This window comes from Bidens hawaiensis, unplaced genomic scaffold, assembly GCF_021521415.1.
Source record: "Bidens hawaiensis isolate Kalapana, Puna unplaced genomic scaffold, B.hawaiensis_p1.1 tig00000458_1, whole genome shotgun sequence".
NCBI classification, from domain to species: domain Eukaryota; kingdom Viridiplantae; phylum Streptophyta; class Magnoliopsida; order Asterales; family Asteraceae; genus Bidens; species Bidens hawaiensis.
In genome coordinates, this window is record NW_027491030.1 from 3993358 (window position 1) to 4013592 (window position 20235).

Consider the following 20235-nt stretch of genomic DNA (forward strand, 5'->3'; position numbering starts at 1 on the left):
TTGACGGCTTGGGCTTGGGTTAAAGAACTAGACGAGCTTTATTTGAGGCTTGACTTGTTTCAAGCTTTTTATAATATAAATAACTTTACGTGTAATGTTTTTTCAGTTCCTGGTGGGTTTCTCAGTATTATCGTTCGGTTAACAAGAACTATATCAAACCAGATCAAAATAGTTAAAATTTGATTTGGTTTTAAAATGGAAAAGTAAAAAATGTTAATAAGATGATGTTCTTTGATTCATGGACCGTGGTTCCTCGTGTCCTTTGATTCGTTTTTCTTTATTTTGTGACGGGTCACATGTTAATTAATTGTACTTTTTTCCTATAAACATGTAAGTTGTAACATCCTATTCTCCCCCTATTTTTATTTCATAAAATAATTGTTAGGTGTAATATACTTTTAAATTCCACTAATCATTCATAAAGATTATGATGGTTGTGTCCCTATTTTTATTTCATAAAATAATAGTTATCTGTTTGGCATATTAAAAGTTATCAATTTAGTCATAGCATGTCAAAGTAGCCTGGAGAGTTCTGATAATTTTCTATAAGAAATTTTTTTAAAATTAGCTTTTAAAAAAAACCCCCTAAATATGACTATTCATAAACCGTCAGATCGTCCGTTTTTCTCATGTCATCCTCACAAATTACTAGATTCTATTGGTTTTAAGATTGTGTAAATGACAACAGAATAATGAACGGTCTAACGGTTTATAGATAGCCATTTCAAGATTTTTCAAAAACATGGTTAGTTTTGAAACTAACTTAGTCAAAATTACTCTTTTGAGGATTTTTGTTTTTCTAAATCAACCCATCAATGCTATTTGTTAAGTTATTTTTCCCCTCTCATACGAAGCTATTTTATATTTCACTCACTTTTAATAAATATACTAAAATAACTTTTATTCTTAAACTTTGTGTTATAATATTAGAGATGTAGAGGGTCGTGAAGGTTAAAATTAATGTAGTTTATTTTTTTTAAGCTCAGGTTTTATTTGGCGTGGAGTAATGAACTAATGATATCGACGAAGGAATTAAACGTACAGTATTGGTGGGGTGGGGGTAATGGCGGTGATAGCAACGGTGGTAGCGGTGACGGCAATGGTTATGTCGAGAAAGTGTTGGTGGTTAGGGGTGGGGGTAGTGGCAGTGACGGTGACAGTGGTAGAAGGGACGACGATGGTTGTGTTGAGAAAGTAGCGTGTGGTGGTGGCGGCGGATACGATGGCCACGTGGTGATATCTAGAAAGTAATTTGAAAGATTAAATGAAATCAAAATATGAATATTTTGATGTGTTTATGTGAAATAAATATACGTAGTTATGGAATTGTGATTGTTATTGATTCAATGATGCTGACCAATTAAATATATATAATTTTTTTCCATTTTCATAATTGTTTGTTTCATTTCCCTATATCATTCATGTGTATCTAACGGTATCTAAACATTTGGTCGGCTAATGTAATGGTATCCTAATATTTGATCATGTACTAATTTTATTTATTCTGTTAAAATAACGTTCTACTGTAGTTTGTCGCCTCTTTGTTGCCCCATCTTATCTTATCTTATATTATCTTATTATACTATTAAAAGAAAATGTTGAATCTTAGGTGTCAAGCTTGCATTTTTCCTAATTCTTAATCTCTCATGTCATTCATTCTAGCTATTCAAGGGTCATTGGTCAAAACCATTTTATCAATTGAGTTATAACATAGAGTGAATTTTATTCATTATTGAATTGTCATTTTAATACATGAGGTTTGACCAACTATACAACTTTAGTACATTTTTTTAAATTTTTTGCAAATAAACAATTGACGTTTACAAAATCTAGAAATTTTAGTACTTTTCGTTAACCCTGTTTGTTTTTTCTATTACGTCTACATTAAATTAATTCATACGTATGTTGAGAATCACAACAAAATTTAAGGATCTTATTTGTTTTTATTATTTGACAAATCTCGTATAACATGCGGGTTTAAAAGCTAGTTATATATATGCATATGTGTGTGTGTGTGTGTGAGAGAGAGAGAGAGAGAGAGAAAAGTTGGATGGTCCACCTTAGGGATGAGCATGTACTGGACCGGTACCGACCGGTCCCGATCCCGAAAATCCCTAATTCTTGGTACCGGTACCGAAATATTTGGTTCGGTACCGGTACCGGGATTATACCGGTACCGGGATTATACCGGTACCGGAGGTAAAAAATCGGGAAATACCGGTACCGTACCGATCCCGAAACTTAAAACTTTGGTACCGATCCCGATTTTGCTCATCCCTAGTCCACCTCCATCTCCCACATCACCCTTCATCCCCCCTCTCCCCAATCGCCCCTCTGTGGTGTTCACTCCCTAGTGTTTCAGTCACCCCCTATGACTTAGTCCAAGCATAGTGTTACATGGGCCGTATAAACTACAAAAAGTTGTTTTTGTGTCCCCTCCATACACTTGTCAGTCATGTATGGTTTATACAACTCATATAGGCATATACGAGCCGCATAGACTATACAGTCAACATAGGATTGATGTATGAAGATCACATCTCGTATTTAATCAATTATTTCACTCAACACTCTCAAGTCTCAATCTCATTACACCAACCACCAACCTTCTCTTGTTTAAAGCATGTTATCCTCTTTTAATGTGACATATGTCCCTTACAAAATTGACCAAAAGAAGTGAAGACAAGACACTAAAGTCTCACGTAAATGCTGAACCAAGCAATGAAGACTCATGAAACCGTGCACAAGACTTGTGAAAATCATGCATTGTTGACTAACCTGTGGTTGACGACTATGAAGTAGTTTTGCAACACCCTGGTTAGCAAGTCCGGACAAAACTTTTAGGTTTCATAACATTAACCAAAGGTGGCAACCACAGACCAAATACCGTAGTTTAGAAAAAAGAATAAAAACAAGAAAGAGGATGTCTTTGCAGAATATCGTGTATTTCAGGCTGGACTAAACGGTTTTCTCTAGGGATGTAATGTAACATCCCGTTTTCTCGTTCGGTTAATAAAATATGAGTTATATTGAGTCGCGCTGGTGTTGGGCTAAATGAATATGGGTTATGGACTTAGGTTAAGAAGGAAAGAAAAAAAGACCATAGGCCTAAGCCCATGATCCATAATTATATAAACCTTAAATCACATATTTAATTCATTTTACACATATTCCATACACCACCAAAACACACACTTAAGCTCTCTCCCTTCTCTAGCCGATCCAAGATAGAAAACCGATCCCGATTCAAGGTAATGATAGTATCATGTTGTATAAACTAAAACTATTAGATTTAGTCACGAAACGACGAGCCGACACCGTTAAACCGTTAGAGTCACGAGATCCAGGTGGAATCGGGTATAAACCGAACCTAAGGTGAGCTTAGGGGTCACCCTAGCTCAGATCTGGATCGAACGGGACGAAAAACGGTGAAAACGGTGGACAAATAAGCAGGATCTCGCTTTTCCGGCGAGATCCCGGTTTTCCGGCAAAGGCAACGCCAGAAAGTGGCACGAGGTTAAAGGGATGTCTGAATGTTCTGACATTCTCTGACCTAACCCTAATCCGTTAACGGGGGGTTAACGAACTAGGGGTGATTCGCTAAGTGGTTCGTTAAGGGAAGTCTAACGAACTAGACTTAGTTCGTGTTCAAATTCGTTAAGGATAAGATAACAAACTAGCTCCCAATTCGCATTGATCATTCGTTAAAAGAGATAACGAATCAGAAGATCCAATTCGTTACATGGACTGGTTCGCTATATGGAGTGATTCGTTAGAGGGTCCAGTTCGTTTAAAGGACCAGTTTGTTATAACAAACCAATTCGTTAAAGAGTCAATTAACGAACTAGAAGTTTAATGGAATCACAGAATGGTCCTTGGACCTAGAAAAAGAATGATTTAATTACAAAGAAGCCCTTGGACTTTTAAGTTAGCAAATTAATTAATGATTCAAATTTTTAACGGAAAATGTGTTAAGACAGTTAATGGAAATAAAATTTTTCCAAGCTGACCTGGCAGCTCGACCCCAGCCAGGGGCTCTGCCTCTTGGACCCTGCTAGGGGTTGCTGCCCCTAGACCCCGCTGCTAGGGGCGCTGCCCCCGAACCCCCCTTCGTTGAGGGTTGTAATTAGACTAAAAACGCGGCATGGGTAGTGATAATTAATTGATACGTGTAATTGTTATACAGTTAGTCGTGCACAGCTCAAGAAAGGAATGACCATAAATGGTGAACGTAATCGTGTTCAAGTGAGTTTCTAGCCCCACTTCCTTGTTATGTTTTCGGGGCTGTGTGCATACTCGATGTGATAGTTAATACACTTACCTTAAGTGGTAAGTGTATGCTTGGTATGATTTATGTATGATGATTGCTTGACGGTGCGTGAACGATCTTCGGATATTGCATGTACCGTCAGATGGTAATTAAAGATATGATTGATGTATATGATGTATGAATGAAGTATGTATGATATGTATGTTAGGTATGTTATGAGATAGTACGTGAACGATCTTCGGATATTGCACGTATTATTAAGGAAGGTATGTAAAGACATGTATATTACAGTTGTACGAAACAAAGGGACCAGACCCTAATAATATCTGTGAGGATAGGGACCAGACCCTAATAATATCTGTGAGGATATGGACCATACCATAATAATATATGTGAGGATAGGGATGTTGGGTTTCTATGGAATTTATAAAATTAGTTAACCATTTAACTAGTCACAATAAAGGCGGAAGCGTGATATTTACAAACTAAACATATGTATCCATGTGTTTATATATGTATATATTACAAGTTTATATAAGATATGTTCATGAACAACCTAGTTTATTCATGTCATAAGATTACCAATAATCTATTTATTAGAAACCCGAAGCAAGGATCAAATGATACGGAAAAACTAAACTATCAAAACTATAAACACTTACATTCTTAACCTTTTAAGAGTGTAGATGATGTTGAAGAAGATGATGATGTTGATGCTAGACTTTCAAAGGGAAAATCCTCAAACGGAATATACCCCGAGCCTCCAACACACACCGAGCTATGTTAGGGAGCTTGAACACGAATAACCGAGACTCGAGCCTCTTCTTTTGATCTTGGCCGAAAAACAAGAACAAAGAAAAGGAAAGAGTTGTGTATTATTTGTTACTTGAAAGTATCTTGATCTATATCAAATCTTCCAATCAAATCATATATGGTGTTAGGTTTTTTAAGTCAAGTAACAAACACTCAACCTTCACCAAATCCATGACAAAACTTGACCAAAACCTTGGGGTGTGGGGCCCACCCAAAACCGGCCCCAAAATATATTTTATTTTATTTTTTTTTATTTTATACTTTATAAAATATATAAACACCCCATCTTTCATAAACCATTTTATAAAAGAACACATAGTTAAATAATCATTCCAATAATAATTATTTGAATAAATAAATTAACCAATTAATTTATTTAACACTTTCAAGTAGGTATTCAGAAACCCGATTTTCTGAATGTATCGTGTTCTGTATTTGTCTCATAGATCTTATCTTAACAAATACATTATTGGTGTGTGTCTAACTCGTTATTGGGTATGACCCGACTTGGATCAAACACAACTAGCCACATTAACCTAATTATGTGTCTCGGGCATACGGTATTCTAACAAGGGACCAGAACCTAATAATATTTGTGATGTTGGGGACCAGACCCTTATAATATCTGTAAGATTATAGAGCGAAAGACTCTTTAAATAGTATGGATAGATATGCATGTAAAAGTAAAGTATGTATAATGTACACCCCTTCGGGCATGTGTGCAAGAATGTGAACTAATAGTATGTTGTATGATTAACTAGAACTCACTCAGCGTAGCTGACTTTTAGTATGCACTCAAGTGAGTAGGATGAGACAGCTGGCTTGATGGGAGACACATGGCAGATGAATAAAGAAGCTGACATATGAAGATTTATTTGTTAATGTTTGAACTGAAAGACATGTTTCAAGTTATGTTTTAAGACAAGTTATGAATTATTGTGTAATATTTATGAAAGTTTTATATTCCGCGTAAAGTTTTAATTAACTATGATATTTAGAACTGTGTTTATGAGTAAATCCAACGTTAAAGTGAGGCACCGGTAACGGGGCCTTACATGTAAACGAATTGAACGTTTAGCGAACAGTTCGTGAATTGTTCAGCGGCAAGATTGTTCATTTAATAAATGAACAAATATGAACGAGAAATTTCGTTCGATAAGTTAAACGAACGAACTTGAATAAATGTCTCGTTTGTTCGTGAATTGTTCAGTAATGTGTTCGTGAGCGTTCATTTGTTCGTGAATTGTTCCTTATATTCATTTTAATTTTATTATTATTTTAAAAATTAGATTAATAGACCTCATTTATGCTTATTTGTGTTTGTATAGACACTTAATGATGGACACGAACAAATACATTTGTTTAATAAGTGGACACGGACAAGAAATATCGTTCGGTAGCGTTCGTGAACTGTTCATGAACAAGTTCAAATGCTTATGAACGAACACAAACAAGAGATCGCGTTCGGTTAGTGTTCGTAAACCGTTTGTGAACAAGTTCAAATGCTTAGTGAACTATCATGAACAAGGTTTCGTTCGGTTTAGTTCATTTACAACCCTAGTTTTCTCTATGGTAAATATTAATCTAAACCAGAAATAGAGATTATTTCTGGTTTTTTAGCTAAGAGTCATCGATTTTTGTATGGTGACGTGTGTGAAGATTTAGTCCACTCATCTAAAGACTTAAATCCCACGTTTTTGTAAAGGCAGTACCTCTGTGTCGGTAACTTTGAGATTGTTTGGTGTTTTAGCATCTTTATGTTTTATGAATTTAGAAATATTTTCTAGAATTAAAAAAACCGTTATTTATAATGATTAACTAAAACTAGTTTAAACTTTTTCTACACATACTTTTAATAATTACGGGCCTCTTAAAAAATTGAGTCTGAGTTGGCGGCCCTCGCTTTGCGCCAATCATTTACACTTTTAACTATTTTCTTTATCATAATCAGTTAATCATCATCTGCTAAGATTAAACAAGCAATAGCGTGAAAGATTTTGTTGAGGTCATGTATTTGACATGCTCCCTTCAAAAAAGTATTCACCCATTCACAAACTTGTTTTACAGGATACAACAACAAGAAGCTGTTTGTTGTAATTCCGGAGTTAACCCTATTAAGTCTGGAATTCATCAACATGTTGAAAAATGATGTATTTTTTTTGTGTTATAGCCTCGTTAGCTTAGTTTTAGGGTGTGTTTGGGATTGCTTATTTAAGTGAAAATGGACTTCTGATTAAAAGGACTTATAAACTTATGAAATTTTGAAAAGAAGTTTTTAAAATAATGTTTGGATTAGCTTATGTGTTGGGAAAAACAAACATGACCAAAAGGGACACTCTTTTTTAAAAGAAGTATAATGGGATTTAAGGGTGAGAGAGGTGTAATAGGTAAATCAAACTCATTAAGTTAATAAGTTACATATTTCTAACTTTTCAAAACCTCTCTATTTTGCCTTCACCATAAGTTAAAATCCATAAGACTTTATGGTTTGCCAAACACCTTATACACCTTATTAACTTTTCAAAAATTTTATAAGTTATAAGTTTATGAAAATAAAGAATCCCAAACACCCCCCTTATAGTCAAATAAATGTGAAGACACCATCAACTCATTTTGGTCATATTCAACATTGTAATTAAATTTTATTAACTATTTTTAAAATCAATTTAATTGGTTTAATGATGAGTTAATCCATATTTAATTATTTGACTAAAATTTTGTTATTCCTTTTTCTTTGTCATCAACTAATTGTGAGAAACTAAGTAGTGGCAAATAGTGCACCAACAATGGCAATCAAGGTTTTTTTTTTCAAACACATAACTTTGTGTTTCAATATCTTAATCATCATGATTTTATTTTGGACACGCCTTAGTTTATTGCAAAGCTCTCATCAAAGAGTTCACAAACCCATTAACTAATGACGAGTTTAAAAATAATTATGCATAATGAATCGTTGATCACCACTCGTTAGTTGTTACTGCTCATGAAACGTTGTCCGCCGTCGAACAACAAAACCCAACCTTCTGCCACAGTTGGTTCTTCTTTCGACTCAGTGATGCATGTCATGGGGCTATGGTGTTGTCCACTACGCTCAACACCAATTGCCACCCAACTCACACGGGGTTAGGCTGATCGGGTATGTAGGTGACTATTGTGGGTTGGACACTAAAGGGCATTTGGCCCAATGGTATTTTGTTGTGTTATAAGATGATTCATTCCTTGGATGTTGAAGGTTCAAGTCGCATGGCACGTGATGAACATTCGTATAATATTATTATGAGTAGATTAGATTCCCGTTAATAAAAAGGAGTGAGGTTAGACTCCAACAATTTGTCGATTAATCTCAAACTTTGGAATGTCAAGATTATTTCTTTTAACTCTTTAAATTAATTTAAAAAATATATATAAATGACCAGTATTATTTATTCCATAAAAAGTAAAATAAAACTCCGTGTTAAATAATTTCAAATGATATATAAAACTTATAATATTTTGTTGAGAGATCAATTTTTAAATGGTCATTAAGAGGCTACCAAATCGACCCTTAATCCACTCATCTAAAGACTACCCACGTTTTTGTGCTTATTGGGTGTTTTGCCTTCATTGTTTATGTTTTCTATTCAAGATTTAGAACCAATTTACACATTTTCTACACATATCTTATTCAAAACTATTCTGAATACTTCGGCATCTTAATTCAAAACTAATGATTCTTATATATATTTCAAAAACTATAGCGTAATAATGAAACATGATCAAATACATTTTATTCTTAACATGAAAACAGTGAGAATCAATTTATTGTTATCAATAGGTTTATTTTCACAGGTGTTTGCTGTTATTTTTTGTTCGTATTTGTTAAATTTCGATTATGAGACGTTATAAGTATTTGCTGATTTATGTTTTGTTGTTATTAGATTTTTCTCTTTTGCTATTATAAGTATTTGTTGGTATATGTTGTTATTATTTTGTTCTTGATTTTGTTTCTTTTGTTGTAACTTTTAGGTGTTTTTCTTTGTTATTATAAATCATTGTTTATGTAGATTGATATTGTAGTTGGAATTGTTTCTTACGTTCTCATTTTTTTATAAATTACTATTATTTCCTACGTTCTCATGTTAAGACTAAAATGTACATGAACCTTCCCCGCGTACAAATAATCTTTAATGATATTATCCCTCATGTTAAAAACTGTATGTATTTAATCTGACAGGGTTTCTTACTTGTGGACTTGTGGTACATGTACTGAAACAACATACTTTTAATTAAAATAAATAAATATACACTCTTTATTTGTTTTGTGGGAAAACACATAGCATAAAATGTTAACAAAACAAATATACAATATGAAATACAAATTAAACAATAAAGAATACTTCTTAACAGTTTCTTCATCCTGATCATCGTATGCTAAGATTGACCAAACAATAACATGCAAGGTTTTTTGTAGGCAACGTGTTAGACATAATTCTCTTAAAACAGTATTTGACTCTGTAACTATAACATAAGAAGGAATTTGTTATACTGCCGAGGTTAATCACCAAGCCTGAAATTCATCAACATGTTGGGAAATGATGTATGTGTGTGTATACAAAGTCTCTCAATATGTCAAACCTCTACGGCTTGTTCTAGCCTGCTTTGAACTAAGGGACACGTCAAATGAAGGTACTACTACTCTCATGAGGGTAGAGTGTCGCGCCTCCTGTTTAACCTCAAACGAGGGTACCTCAAATAGGGCACTGCCACCCGATAAAAGGAAGGAGGTGGGGGGGGGGGGGTGTTGAGAGTACTTGAATGGAGTGTTTTCTGTCTGCTTTTGAAATGGTTGTATGATAAATTATGATGTAAATGACATTGGAGTGTCAGATAGGTAGGGATTAAGGTACTTGAGTAATACCTCTCCCTCCCTAAACACTAATCATTCTAAATACTTATCAATGAAATAATATGATAAAATAAATACACCTTTTATCGGTTCAAACTTATGTGTCATATTGATAATGATGTGGTCCATTATGTATAAATGCAAGTATGCAACCATGAACTAGCATGATTCGACCCATCAATAATCCGAACTTTAATGGGCTTGATTTTAGTCCAACATTGCGACACTTCATTGAAAACATTACATATTTGATTCACTTTTCTCTCTTATGCATCATGATACAAATCACAAATTTAAGGTTAACTGACTCAAGATCCATAATCTATTTTTTACTTGCAAGTCACCCGTCTAGTGTCTTACTAGTCGGTTAGTATGATAAAATTCCGCGTCTTTTTATTCTTCCCCTTGTTACCCACAACCCAACTTTATCTTTAAATTTTATAACTATAACACGTCAGACTCGATATTTTAAATGTGGTTTACGTCAAAACTCTTTATTATAGTATCCTCAATATCAAAACTTGTTTTAACTTATAATTTGATATCCAAATAATTAAATGATAAAAGTATATTTATCAAGGGTACAAACTTAATCTTTTATGCATATGATCTTGTGGAATATTATATTACACTTTTTTATTTTCTTTTAACATCTAACTCATATACAAAAGAAATACGAAATTATAAAAATTATAAAAGCTTTTGAAGGTTACTCTAAAAAATATATTTTATAGGTTATAACCAAAGTTCAAAGGACCAATCTATACTTATTTATGAAAGGTAAACGTGGTCTCAACTCTCAACTACAAACCATGGACCTCATTGTCACATTTGTGGATACTATAAGCTTTGACTCACACATACAATTGATATAGACAGAGAAATATCTATGGCTTTTGGATAACTAAATTATAGTTGGCTAATAATCAGTTTTTTTAAAATATATATTTAATTAAAAATATTTTATTTTATAAGGTCATCTCGTTAAACCCATTTAATGCATCCTATTTACAACACAACTCTTTTTATTTGACATGTTTACAGCTGACCACAACCAATTTACAACCCACTAACACATTTGACTCGTTTATCAAGTGTTACACGGTTGTATTTTGGCTACAAGTTTTTAAGTGTGTCCAAACCGAAGTTTATGCCCTTGACATGCATAGATAGCCTAGGTCATGTTCGAGTTTATCTACTTATTCCTAGTTGAGGTTGGTTGACCATTATTTGTAATTAAGGTCGCCTCTACGTGTAATGTTGTATGGATATGATGTTGAATTGTTCAATAATTTAGTTTAAGAGATATTCCGTCACACTCGACCTTGAGAACATATTACCAGTTGGTACCATTTTAGTTTCATTAAATCAAAGTTTATTACGTAGTGAAAAAACATTTGATTAAAATATTAATTTATACAAAAATGGAATTAATTACCCTTGGTTCTTTTACGAAGTTTTTGTTCAAAATCAGTTACATGGATCGATTACAAATTTATCTAAGCTACCAATTTTCTATGCCTAGGGGCTACTCAATTCCTTCATAATCTATCTGCATTTTCTTTATTTTTTATTATATAAAATACTCAAAACACCTTTGAAAATACTCAAGTACGTAACTACTATAAAGTAATAGTAACGTTGACTTAATATAATTTTCATGAATAGTCGAGACACAATCACCAATAGCTTTATATACTAACGATGACACAATATCCTAGTGCGCTCACCGCTTCAAACTTCTATATACTTACAATGAGTAAATAACAATAGTATTTTACGTGCTACGATCCCATCACAACGCATAATTTCAAAAATCCGAAATCCACAAATCACAAAAACAAATTTTCCAAACCCAAACCTTTAATCCAATAGAAACATGTACATTATTTTGTCTAAACAATCAATGGATAAAAGCTCAACTATCCGGAATATCTAAATAACAAAATATGACCCGATACGCATGCAACCTAAAAAATAAAAAAAAAAATAAATAAATGAAAGCCATTTTCAATTTTATTTTCTCCCCTTCATTGACTTCTCCTCCTCCTTCATAAATCCTAACAAATCATCATCATCTCCTTTGCCAGCTCACCCAAATTCCAACTTTCACATCTTCATCATCATCATCATCATCATCATCATCATCATCATCATCATGCCACACCAACTTCACTCTCTGTTTTCTTGATCAAACCCTAATCTTATTAACTCTTCAATTACCCATCAAACCCACCTTCAACTCCATAAAGTTTCATACTTTCTTCACCACAACCCCACTATATACAAACCCCACCAACCAACACCCCTTTTCCCCCAATTTCTAGGGTTTCAATTTCAAATCAAAACAGACCCATTTCTAATTACTCAACCAAATCTCAATTCCTTTAAGCTACAACCTGGGTTTTGGTCGAATTGAAGTAATCCGTGACCAATTTGAACAGCCGTTGTTGATTTATAGGGTTTCAATTTCCAAATCATAACAGACTCATTTCTAATTACTCAACCAAATCTCAATTCCTTCAAGGTGCAAACTGGGTTTTGATCGAATTGAAGTAATCCGTGACCAATTTGAACAGCCGTTGTCCATGGCGTCGGTTCCGGGCTCGGGATCGAGTTCGAGTTCAGGGTTTCAATCGGCGTTTGGTGATACGACGTTTACGAAGGTGTTTGTTGGTGGGCTTGCGTGGGAGACTCAGAATGAGACCATGCGTCAGTATTTTGAGCAGTTTGGAGAGATTCTTGAAGCGGTTGTGATTAATGATAAGAATACTGGACGATCCAAGGGTTATGGGTTTGTGAGTATCTGTTTTTTTTGTTTATTTGTTTGTGGTATTTAATTGGTTAGTAATCTTAGATGGGTTTTGAGGGAAAATGGTTAAAGTTGATTAATTTAGTAAGTTTATAATCTGATTATTAGCTCGGGTCGTTTTGACTTACGAAAGCTCGAGCTAAGCTCATGAGTCATTTTTTCAAGCCCGGGCTCGGCTAGTTAATTTTATTATTATTTATATACATTTTCAATTATTTTTGAATATTTTGAGAAAACCTTAAATGCGCCTAAGCTCGGCTCGAGCTCATCTAGCATCGTAAACGAGCCAAAGCTTGTCTCAAGCTCGACTGCGCAGTGTGAGTATAATACAAGGGTTATGGGTTTGTGAGTGTCATCTTGTTGTTTTATTTGTTTATGGTATTTAAATATTTAATTGGGATGATTTGAACCGGCTTTGACCGACTGCCGATTATGATTATGATTATGATTATTCTAAGTTACAAGTCAGTAATGTGAGATATATATCGAGTAAAACTGATTATTGTTGGTTAATTAAGCAATTTTATAATTTGATTATGTTTCTTTAAGTCACAGTAATCACTTTCAAAACTCACATCCAATGTTTAAGAGTGAAATAAGTTGGTTTCAGTAAGTAGTTTGAGATTGCTTATTTTAGACGGATAAGTTTTTGGGAATTCAAAATTACAATTTTACCCTTAAACTCTTGGTAAACTGATTATCTGATTCTGGTTATAAGCATTTGAGCTTAAGCTGTTTAAATAAGCAATCACAAACATAACAAAACTAAACAAGAACACATATAATCTGTTGAATAACATTGTATTTTGTCCACGATTAAATAACACTATGTTTTCATGGAGGTTTTAGGTGACTTTTCGTGACCCTGAATCGGCTGCAAAAGCATGCGTGGATCCAGCTCCGGTTATTGATGGTAGACGGGCCAATTGTAATTTGGCTTCACTTGGACGCCCTCGTCCGTCATTTCCGTTTGGTAAGAAATATAAAAATAAACAACTTATTTCACCCTAAGGGTAGGGCAAACTTGCCATTTTGCATCTACCAAAATACTAAATGTGTTTGTTTTTTAGTATCAGGACATGTCACACCACATATACCTTATGTCGGGGGTGGACAAACCGCTAGTGTGCCTTCTATTGGAGGATATGGCTACCAACAGCCGGTTTTTTACAATTACCGACAAGGTTTACTGTATCCCTCGTACCCGTAAGTTTCATTTTGTTTTCAATTTGTTTATATTCTCATTTGATTATTTTGCTACACAAGTCCCGAAAACCTTATGTCTTTATTTTGGTGCAGAAATGCAATGTATGGCCCAGAATACGTCTATCCACAGGTCAGTAGCGTTTCAAAACTGCAATATACATGTATTATGTATAAGGATATATATGAGTGTGTGTGTGTGTGCACTTCTAAATTTCATAATGTTCATTTTGAAGTACCAAAAATTACATATATACCGATTCCATATTAACGAAGATAAAATTATGCGCTGGGATGTTCACAGTAATAACATTGTTTTACTGTTAATTTATTCAGGAAATATAAGTAACTGTTTTTTTATTTGCTATTGAATTGGTAAATATGATATGTTAATTTTTTATTTTTTGAAAGAGTAAATATATAATATTATGAAATTTAGAATGACAAGTATGAAATATGAAACTAATCCTAAAAAATTAGCATTAAAGAAAACGAGTCGAATGTCATCCAAAGCGTATAGTTTATGCATATAACATCTTGAATCATTTTATTCGGAAATTAAGAGTATTAAAAAGCTAAAAGTTTTGGTCGAAAGGTGTTCATGGTTAGCTAACGAGGTATTTACTTTATTTATAGGGAGTTTACAACCCGTATTCAGGTCAACAGTATCTCCAGATATACGGAGCAGTTAACCCGCTCATATATCCATACAATCAAATGGGTCAAATCGCTCCAAGTGCTCACGGATACACGGGTTTACAGGGCTACACATTGCCAGGTCATCAGATTGTGCAATTTGGTGGATCCGGTGTAAACGCAACAGCCACTCCATCCATTAGGGCAATTCAAGCAGCATATCCAACAGGTAGCTTGTTTTTTTCCAGAAGATTCATTCTTTTTACGATATGATCACGACCCGTGTAAAGATTCTTTTTATGTTATTATCAGGCGTTGTAGCACCTGTTCAAGGACAACAATTTGTAATTCCCGCTCCGTCACCGCAGATAATGCCGAGTGGCGGTTCTGACCACAGGGCAGGATGAACGTCTGATTACAATCTGAGTAAATTTACCAATGTATGGTTATTATTATTATTATTATTATTATTATTATTATTTTGCTATTATAGGGGGGCAAAATGGGTGGGTTGAGTAATGGGTTAAAAACCGGTTCTTGAATGTATATACGATAAGAAAAAAAATAATCGAAATCGACCCATATACGTAAATGGGTCAAAAATGTCACCTTTAAAGAATTTATTGTCAATTTGTATGATTATTTGTTTATGAGAGATCTTTTTGCAGGAATTTTAGATTGCAGCAGGATCAAGAACAGCCGTACTGGTTGGCGGGCTTCAAATTTAGCCTTGCAAATTACTCGCTTTGCATTCTAGAGGTAATCCCTTGATTTCACTTTCATCAAAGTTTAACAATACAATCTTATAATCTTATTGAACACATTAATTACACACAAAGATTGTAAAAAAACTGTTGACGGGTCAGGTCGGCCCGTTTGGACCAGTATTAAAAAGGCTACCTTTTTTAACCCATTACCCTACAGGGCCCACCCGCCTATTTTTGTCACCTATTCAACAGATATACCAGAATCTGGTCCTTGGTTATAATGATCACTGACCGACAAGATCTTTTATAAAAGATAGATTAGATTCCTTTATGTTCTTTACAGCACTGTTACCGGTAGGCCTTTTCTCTCATGGGTGGTCTTTGTTGATATGATTACTGGTGGTGGGGGTGGACTGCAAGATTGCGTATTTTTAAGATCTTGTGGTTCTTTGGCCTCTGCACATGGGTTTGGGACCCCAACTTTCACTAAAAAATATCAGCTTTTTTGTTTTTGTTTAATGAACTAATGAAGTAAAGGTGGTGACAAACTGATGGGCTGGGCCAGGCCTTGTTGGGTTGACAGACTGATGGGCCGGGCCAGGCCAGGCCTAGTTGGGTTGACCCGCACACTTTTTGTCCTTTTTTATTTTTTTAATTACGTAATGTGTTAGTAATATTTATAAACACAATATAACTACAGTAGTAATCTGGATTTTCAAATATTAAACAAATTTAGGAAATATTTTGGCCGACTTTTAATCTTGTTTAACGCGCTCTCTATTATATGTACCCGTTTGAGACAAATCACAACCGAAACTGACCCATTAATGCTGTGTTTGACTTTTGGAAAGTCAAACTAAGTAATCGTAAAAATTTATACGAATGCATGTGGTTTCGTGTTTTCTAAAGCAAGTTCGGTTGATGTTTTGCGGTATGCAGGTCATTTTTTACCAGAGACATGGTTTGGGAAATCCCGTGATGTGAATTGACTCTATCGCCCCTCTCTCGCTCCACCAGCATCCGAGGGTCAAAGAAATCGCCACATGAAGCTGGAATAGGTTTCCGGCTTGCATTTGAATCAGCATTCACCGTTTGTTAAATTAACAAACATGTCATCGTCGGTTTGCGTATATACACTGATCATCAAAGTCAATGGTGCTTTGTATTTATCGGTGTTCGTGTTTTTTTTTTTCGTTTTTGGTTTGTATTTATGACAACATAGAGCCTGGTTTTCAAAGGGTGAAAGTCCAGGATCTTGTATGTTTGTGTTATCATTGCAGTTTGAAGTTAATATGATTAGGAGTAGATTTAACTCGGTTCATTTCAATCTCTATTTTAAAAACTCGAACTCAGTTTCTTTGTTGTTATGCTTTATGTTTTGTTCACATAATATTTACACAACTTTGAACCCTAAGAATCACAACTCTAATGCTAAGAATATATTTAAACACAAATCTCAACTATATGGATTGTTTACATGTTAACTGGAACCGAACAATCCATTAACAATTTGCAAAAAGATTTGAAACCTGAGTTTCATGGCATCATAACTTAACAACTAAACTATTTTGGTCGGTTCTTGAGTCTAAATTGTAGTTCTATGAGTCTAGTTTTTAGAAAACTAAATTTCATAACTTTTCGTTTAGCTTAAGTTAGTCAAACTGGTCTTACAAAAGCATATGTCAAGGCTGATTTCAGGGCATGCTTTCTAGTGTGTTTCCGAAGTCATAACGCATTCATATTACGTCACAAACCCTTATTATTTTTCTAAAACGTTATATTACGAGACTATAAAGATTTTCAACTGGTCTTGCATGATTTGCCCAAGCGTATAGTTTCTAATGAATTTTGGCGTTAATTGCTGTTGAAAAGTAGTTGTTACGACCTGTCATTGTTCTATGATTTTTCATAATTTATCTATACATCATAAAAATAAAACAAAAATACTTTTGAAAATTAATGTTTTGAAAACTAGAAATATGTTAGATAGTGTCATATAAAATTTAGAGCATAACTTAATCGTTTGGTCACTCACTCACTCAATAAATTCGGGGAACAAGCCCTAAGTTAGATGAGGATCTAAACCTTCAGTTTTAATTAATAATTAAGTTCTTAGCTTGATTAACTCTACGGTCTATCCTAAGTTAGATCAAGATCTAAACCTTCAATTAATAATTAAGACGTTTCTTTGACACGTTACATATTACTTTTTCTCATTGTACAAACTTACAACGTTGATAATTGATCAACTTAAAAGAATAAGGAGAAGCTTTCTTTGAGAAAGTTAGGTGAAAGAAAGAAAAGTACATTGTGTAAGTTGGGATCAAGTGGTGGCCGACAAAAAAGTGAGGGTCTCAGTCTCGGATTGTTAAGCGATATAAATCATTCATAGCCTACTAGCAAAAACTGGAGATTCAAAACGGAACCGGAAAAACTTTGCCCAAGGGTAGTTACCGGCATTTGTGTTAATGCTAGAGGTATCAACCTGATCCCCGCAAAAGCCAACCCCTTTAGTGTTTGAAATAATATCTAGGGCTGTAAACATACCGAAACTGAACTAGACGAGATCTTGTCCATGTTCGTTCGTTAAGCTTTTGTCGGGGCAAACGGACGGTTCACAAACACTCTGCCGAACGAAAGTTCATGTCAGTGTCCATCCATTAAGGAATTGAGTTTGTCTGTGCCCGTTCATTAATATTCTAAACGGACGTAATGGACAAATGAACACTAACGGACCTAATGGACCCTATTGACAAACGAACACTAACAAATAATAATGAACATTAATGGACAAACATACATAAAATAAACGACTCTAATGAACAAACGAACATAAACAGTTATATATTAATTTGAAAAGATATAATCATTATCAGACGCTACCGGACTGATGCTACCGGACGTTCACGAACAATATTGAACGAACACGACCTCTGTCCATATTCAATAGTTGAGTTTACCGAAATGGAATTTTTTGTTCGGTTTATTTACAAACCTAAATTAATCTCTCAAAAATTGATGACGCTTTAAAAGCATTAAAGACCATTATACCCTAACATCTATAAAATGACAAGTCAAGGAGCAGGACATCAAGCTAAGATGGCAAACCTACTTCCACAATCTTTTTAACAATGGGACAGCTTTCCAAGAAGAACATGACAACACAAACTTTCAACGACAACAATCGAATAACTGCTACTGCCGTCGGATCACACGAGAAGAGGTGAAGGATGCACTTAGGAGGATGGGAAGGTCTAAGGCGGTTGGCCTAGACAACATACCCATCGAGGTGTGGAAGTGTTTGGGGGAGGAAGGAGTCATGTGGTTAACTACTCTGTTCAATAGTATTCTCAAATCAGGTACGATGCCAGACCAGTGAAGAAGCAGCGTTGTAGTTCCTATCTATAAGAACAAAGGAGACGCCCAATGTTGTGGTAACTACCGATGAATCAAACTACTAAGTCATACTATGAAGCTATGGGAAAGAGTGATTGAGGGTAGACTTAGACGAGAAACTCAGGTTACGGTCAACCAATTTGGCTTCATGCCGGGGCGTTCCACCACAGAGGCAATACACCTTATAAGAAGATTAATGGAAAAGTATAGGGAGAAGAAGCGTGATCTACATATGGTGTTTATTGACCTAGAAAAGGCCTACGACAGTGTGCCACAACAGGTGCTCTGGGAGTGCTTGGAGGGTAGAAGAGTGCCCAGGAAATACATAGAGATAATTATGGATATGTATACCAGGAGTGAAACAAGTGTCCGTGCGCCAGTGGGGGATACTGATTTCTTTCCTGTAGAGGTAGGTCTTCACCAGGGGTCAGCGTTGAGCCCGTTTCTTTTTGCAGTAGTCTTGGATGAGTTGTCAAAGTCGATTCAGGGGACTCTCCCGTGGTGCATGATGTTCGCAGACGATATTGTGTTACTTGCTGAGAAAAAACAAGATCTAAACATGAGGCTTGAGGAGTGGCGAACAACCTTAGAGACAAAAGGTTTAAAGATTAGCCGATCTAAGACGGAGTACCTCCACTGTGATTTTGGTGGGATAAACGACAATGAAGACACACAGATCACAATTGAAGGTCAGGTGGTCTCGCAGGTAACGAAGTTCAAGTATTTAGGATCTTTTGTACAGAGCGATGGGGAATTAAACAGTGATGTGACCCACCGAGTTCAGGTAGGATGGTGTAGATGGAAAACAGCCACAGGTATATTGTGCGACAAGAGTTTCCCGACTAAACTAAAGGGAAAATTCTATAGGATGGCAGTTAGACCTGCAATGCTATATGGAACAGATTGTTGGGCCATCAAGAAGGCACAAGTGCGGAATGTGACATCTGCCCTGATCCGACCCGACCCAGGTACCCGTTTCTCTGACCCGATCTCTTTCTTTTATGATTTAATATTTATACTTATACTTTACTTTTAATAATAATATATATTTTCCTTCCCGCCTCTTTCTCTCTCTTTCTTTCCGCCGTCCCGTCCCTCTCCTTCTCTCTTTCCGCCTTCTTTTCCCTCTTGTCGCCGTCCCGCCCTTACGCCTTGTTTCCCTCTTTTTCTTCTAACTCTTTGCTTGTCCTTTGTTCCTTCCCGCCTAAGGTTGTCTGCGCAGCTCCACGCGCCAGACTCCTTTCAAGGAAGCCTGCGTGAAGACCATCTGTTCCAGCGATACGCGAGACGAACTCTTCTCGCAGCGCGCTATGAACGGTAGTTCTTCCCTCGACGCGCGAAGAATTATAGTTCTTCCCGCGACGCGCTAGGAATTTTAGTTCCTCCCGCGGCGCGCTAAGAAATGTGATTCTTCCCGCGGCGCGCTTAGAAATGTAGTTCTTTCCGCGACGCGTTAAGGTTGTTTCTGTCTGCCTTCGCGCTCGCGCTCTCTTGACCTTCTGTGTCTGCCTTC

At 35.4% G+C, this 20235-nt stretch overlaps 1 protein-coding gene across 1 annotated transcript; it reads left to right on the plus strand.

Annotated features, from left to right (window-relative positions):
* Positions 1–12044: 12044 nt before the first annotated feature.
* On the plus strand, positions 12045–16699 carry LOC143628646 (uncharacterized). The gene is made up of 8 exons (XM_077098182.1): positions 12045–12766; positions 13630–13753; positions 13851–13986; positions 14080–14116; positions 14620–14848; positions 14932–15059; positions 15288–15378; positions 16266–16699. The coding sequence occupies exons 1-6, from the start codon at positions 12557–12559 to the stop codon at positions 15024–15026; spliced, it is 831 nt and encodes a 276-aa protein (XP_076954297.1). The 5' UTR covers positions 12045–12556; the 3' UTR covers positions 15027–15059; positions 15288–15378; positions 16266–16699.
* The last annotated feature ends 3536 nt before the right edge of the window (positions 16700–20235 follow it).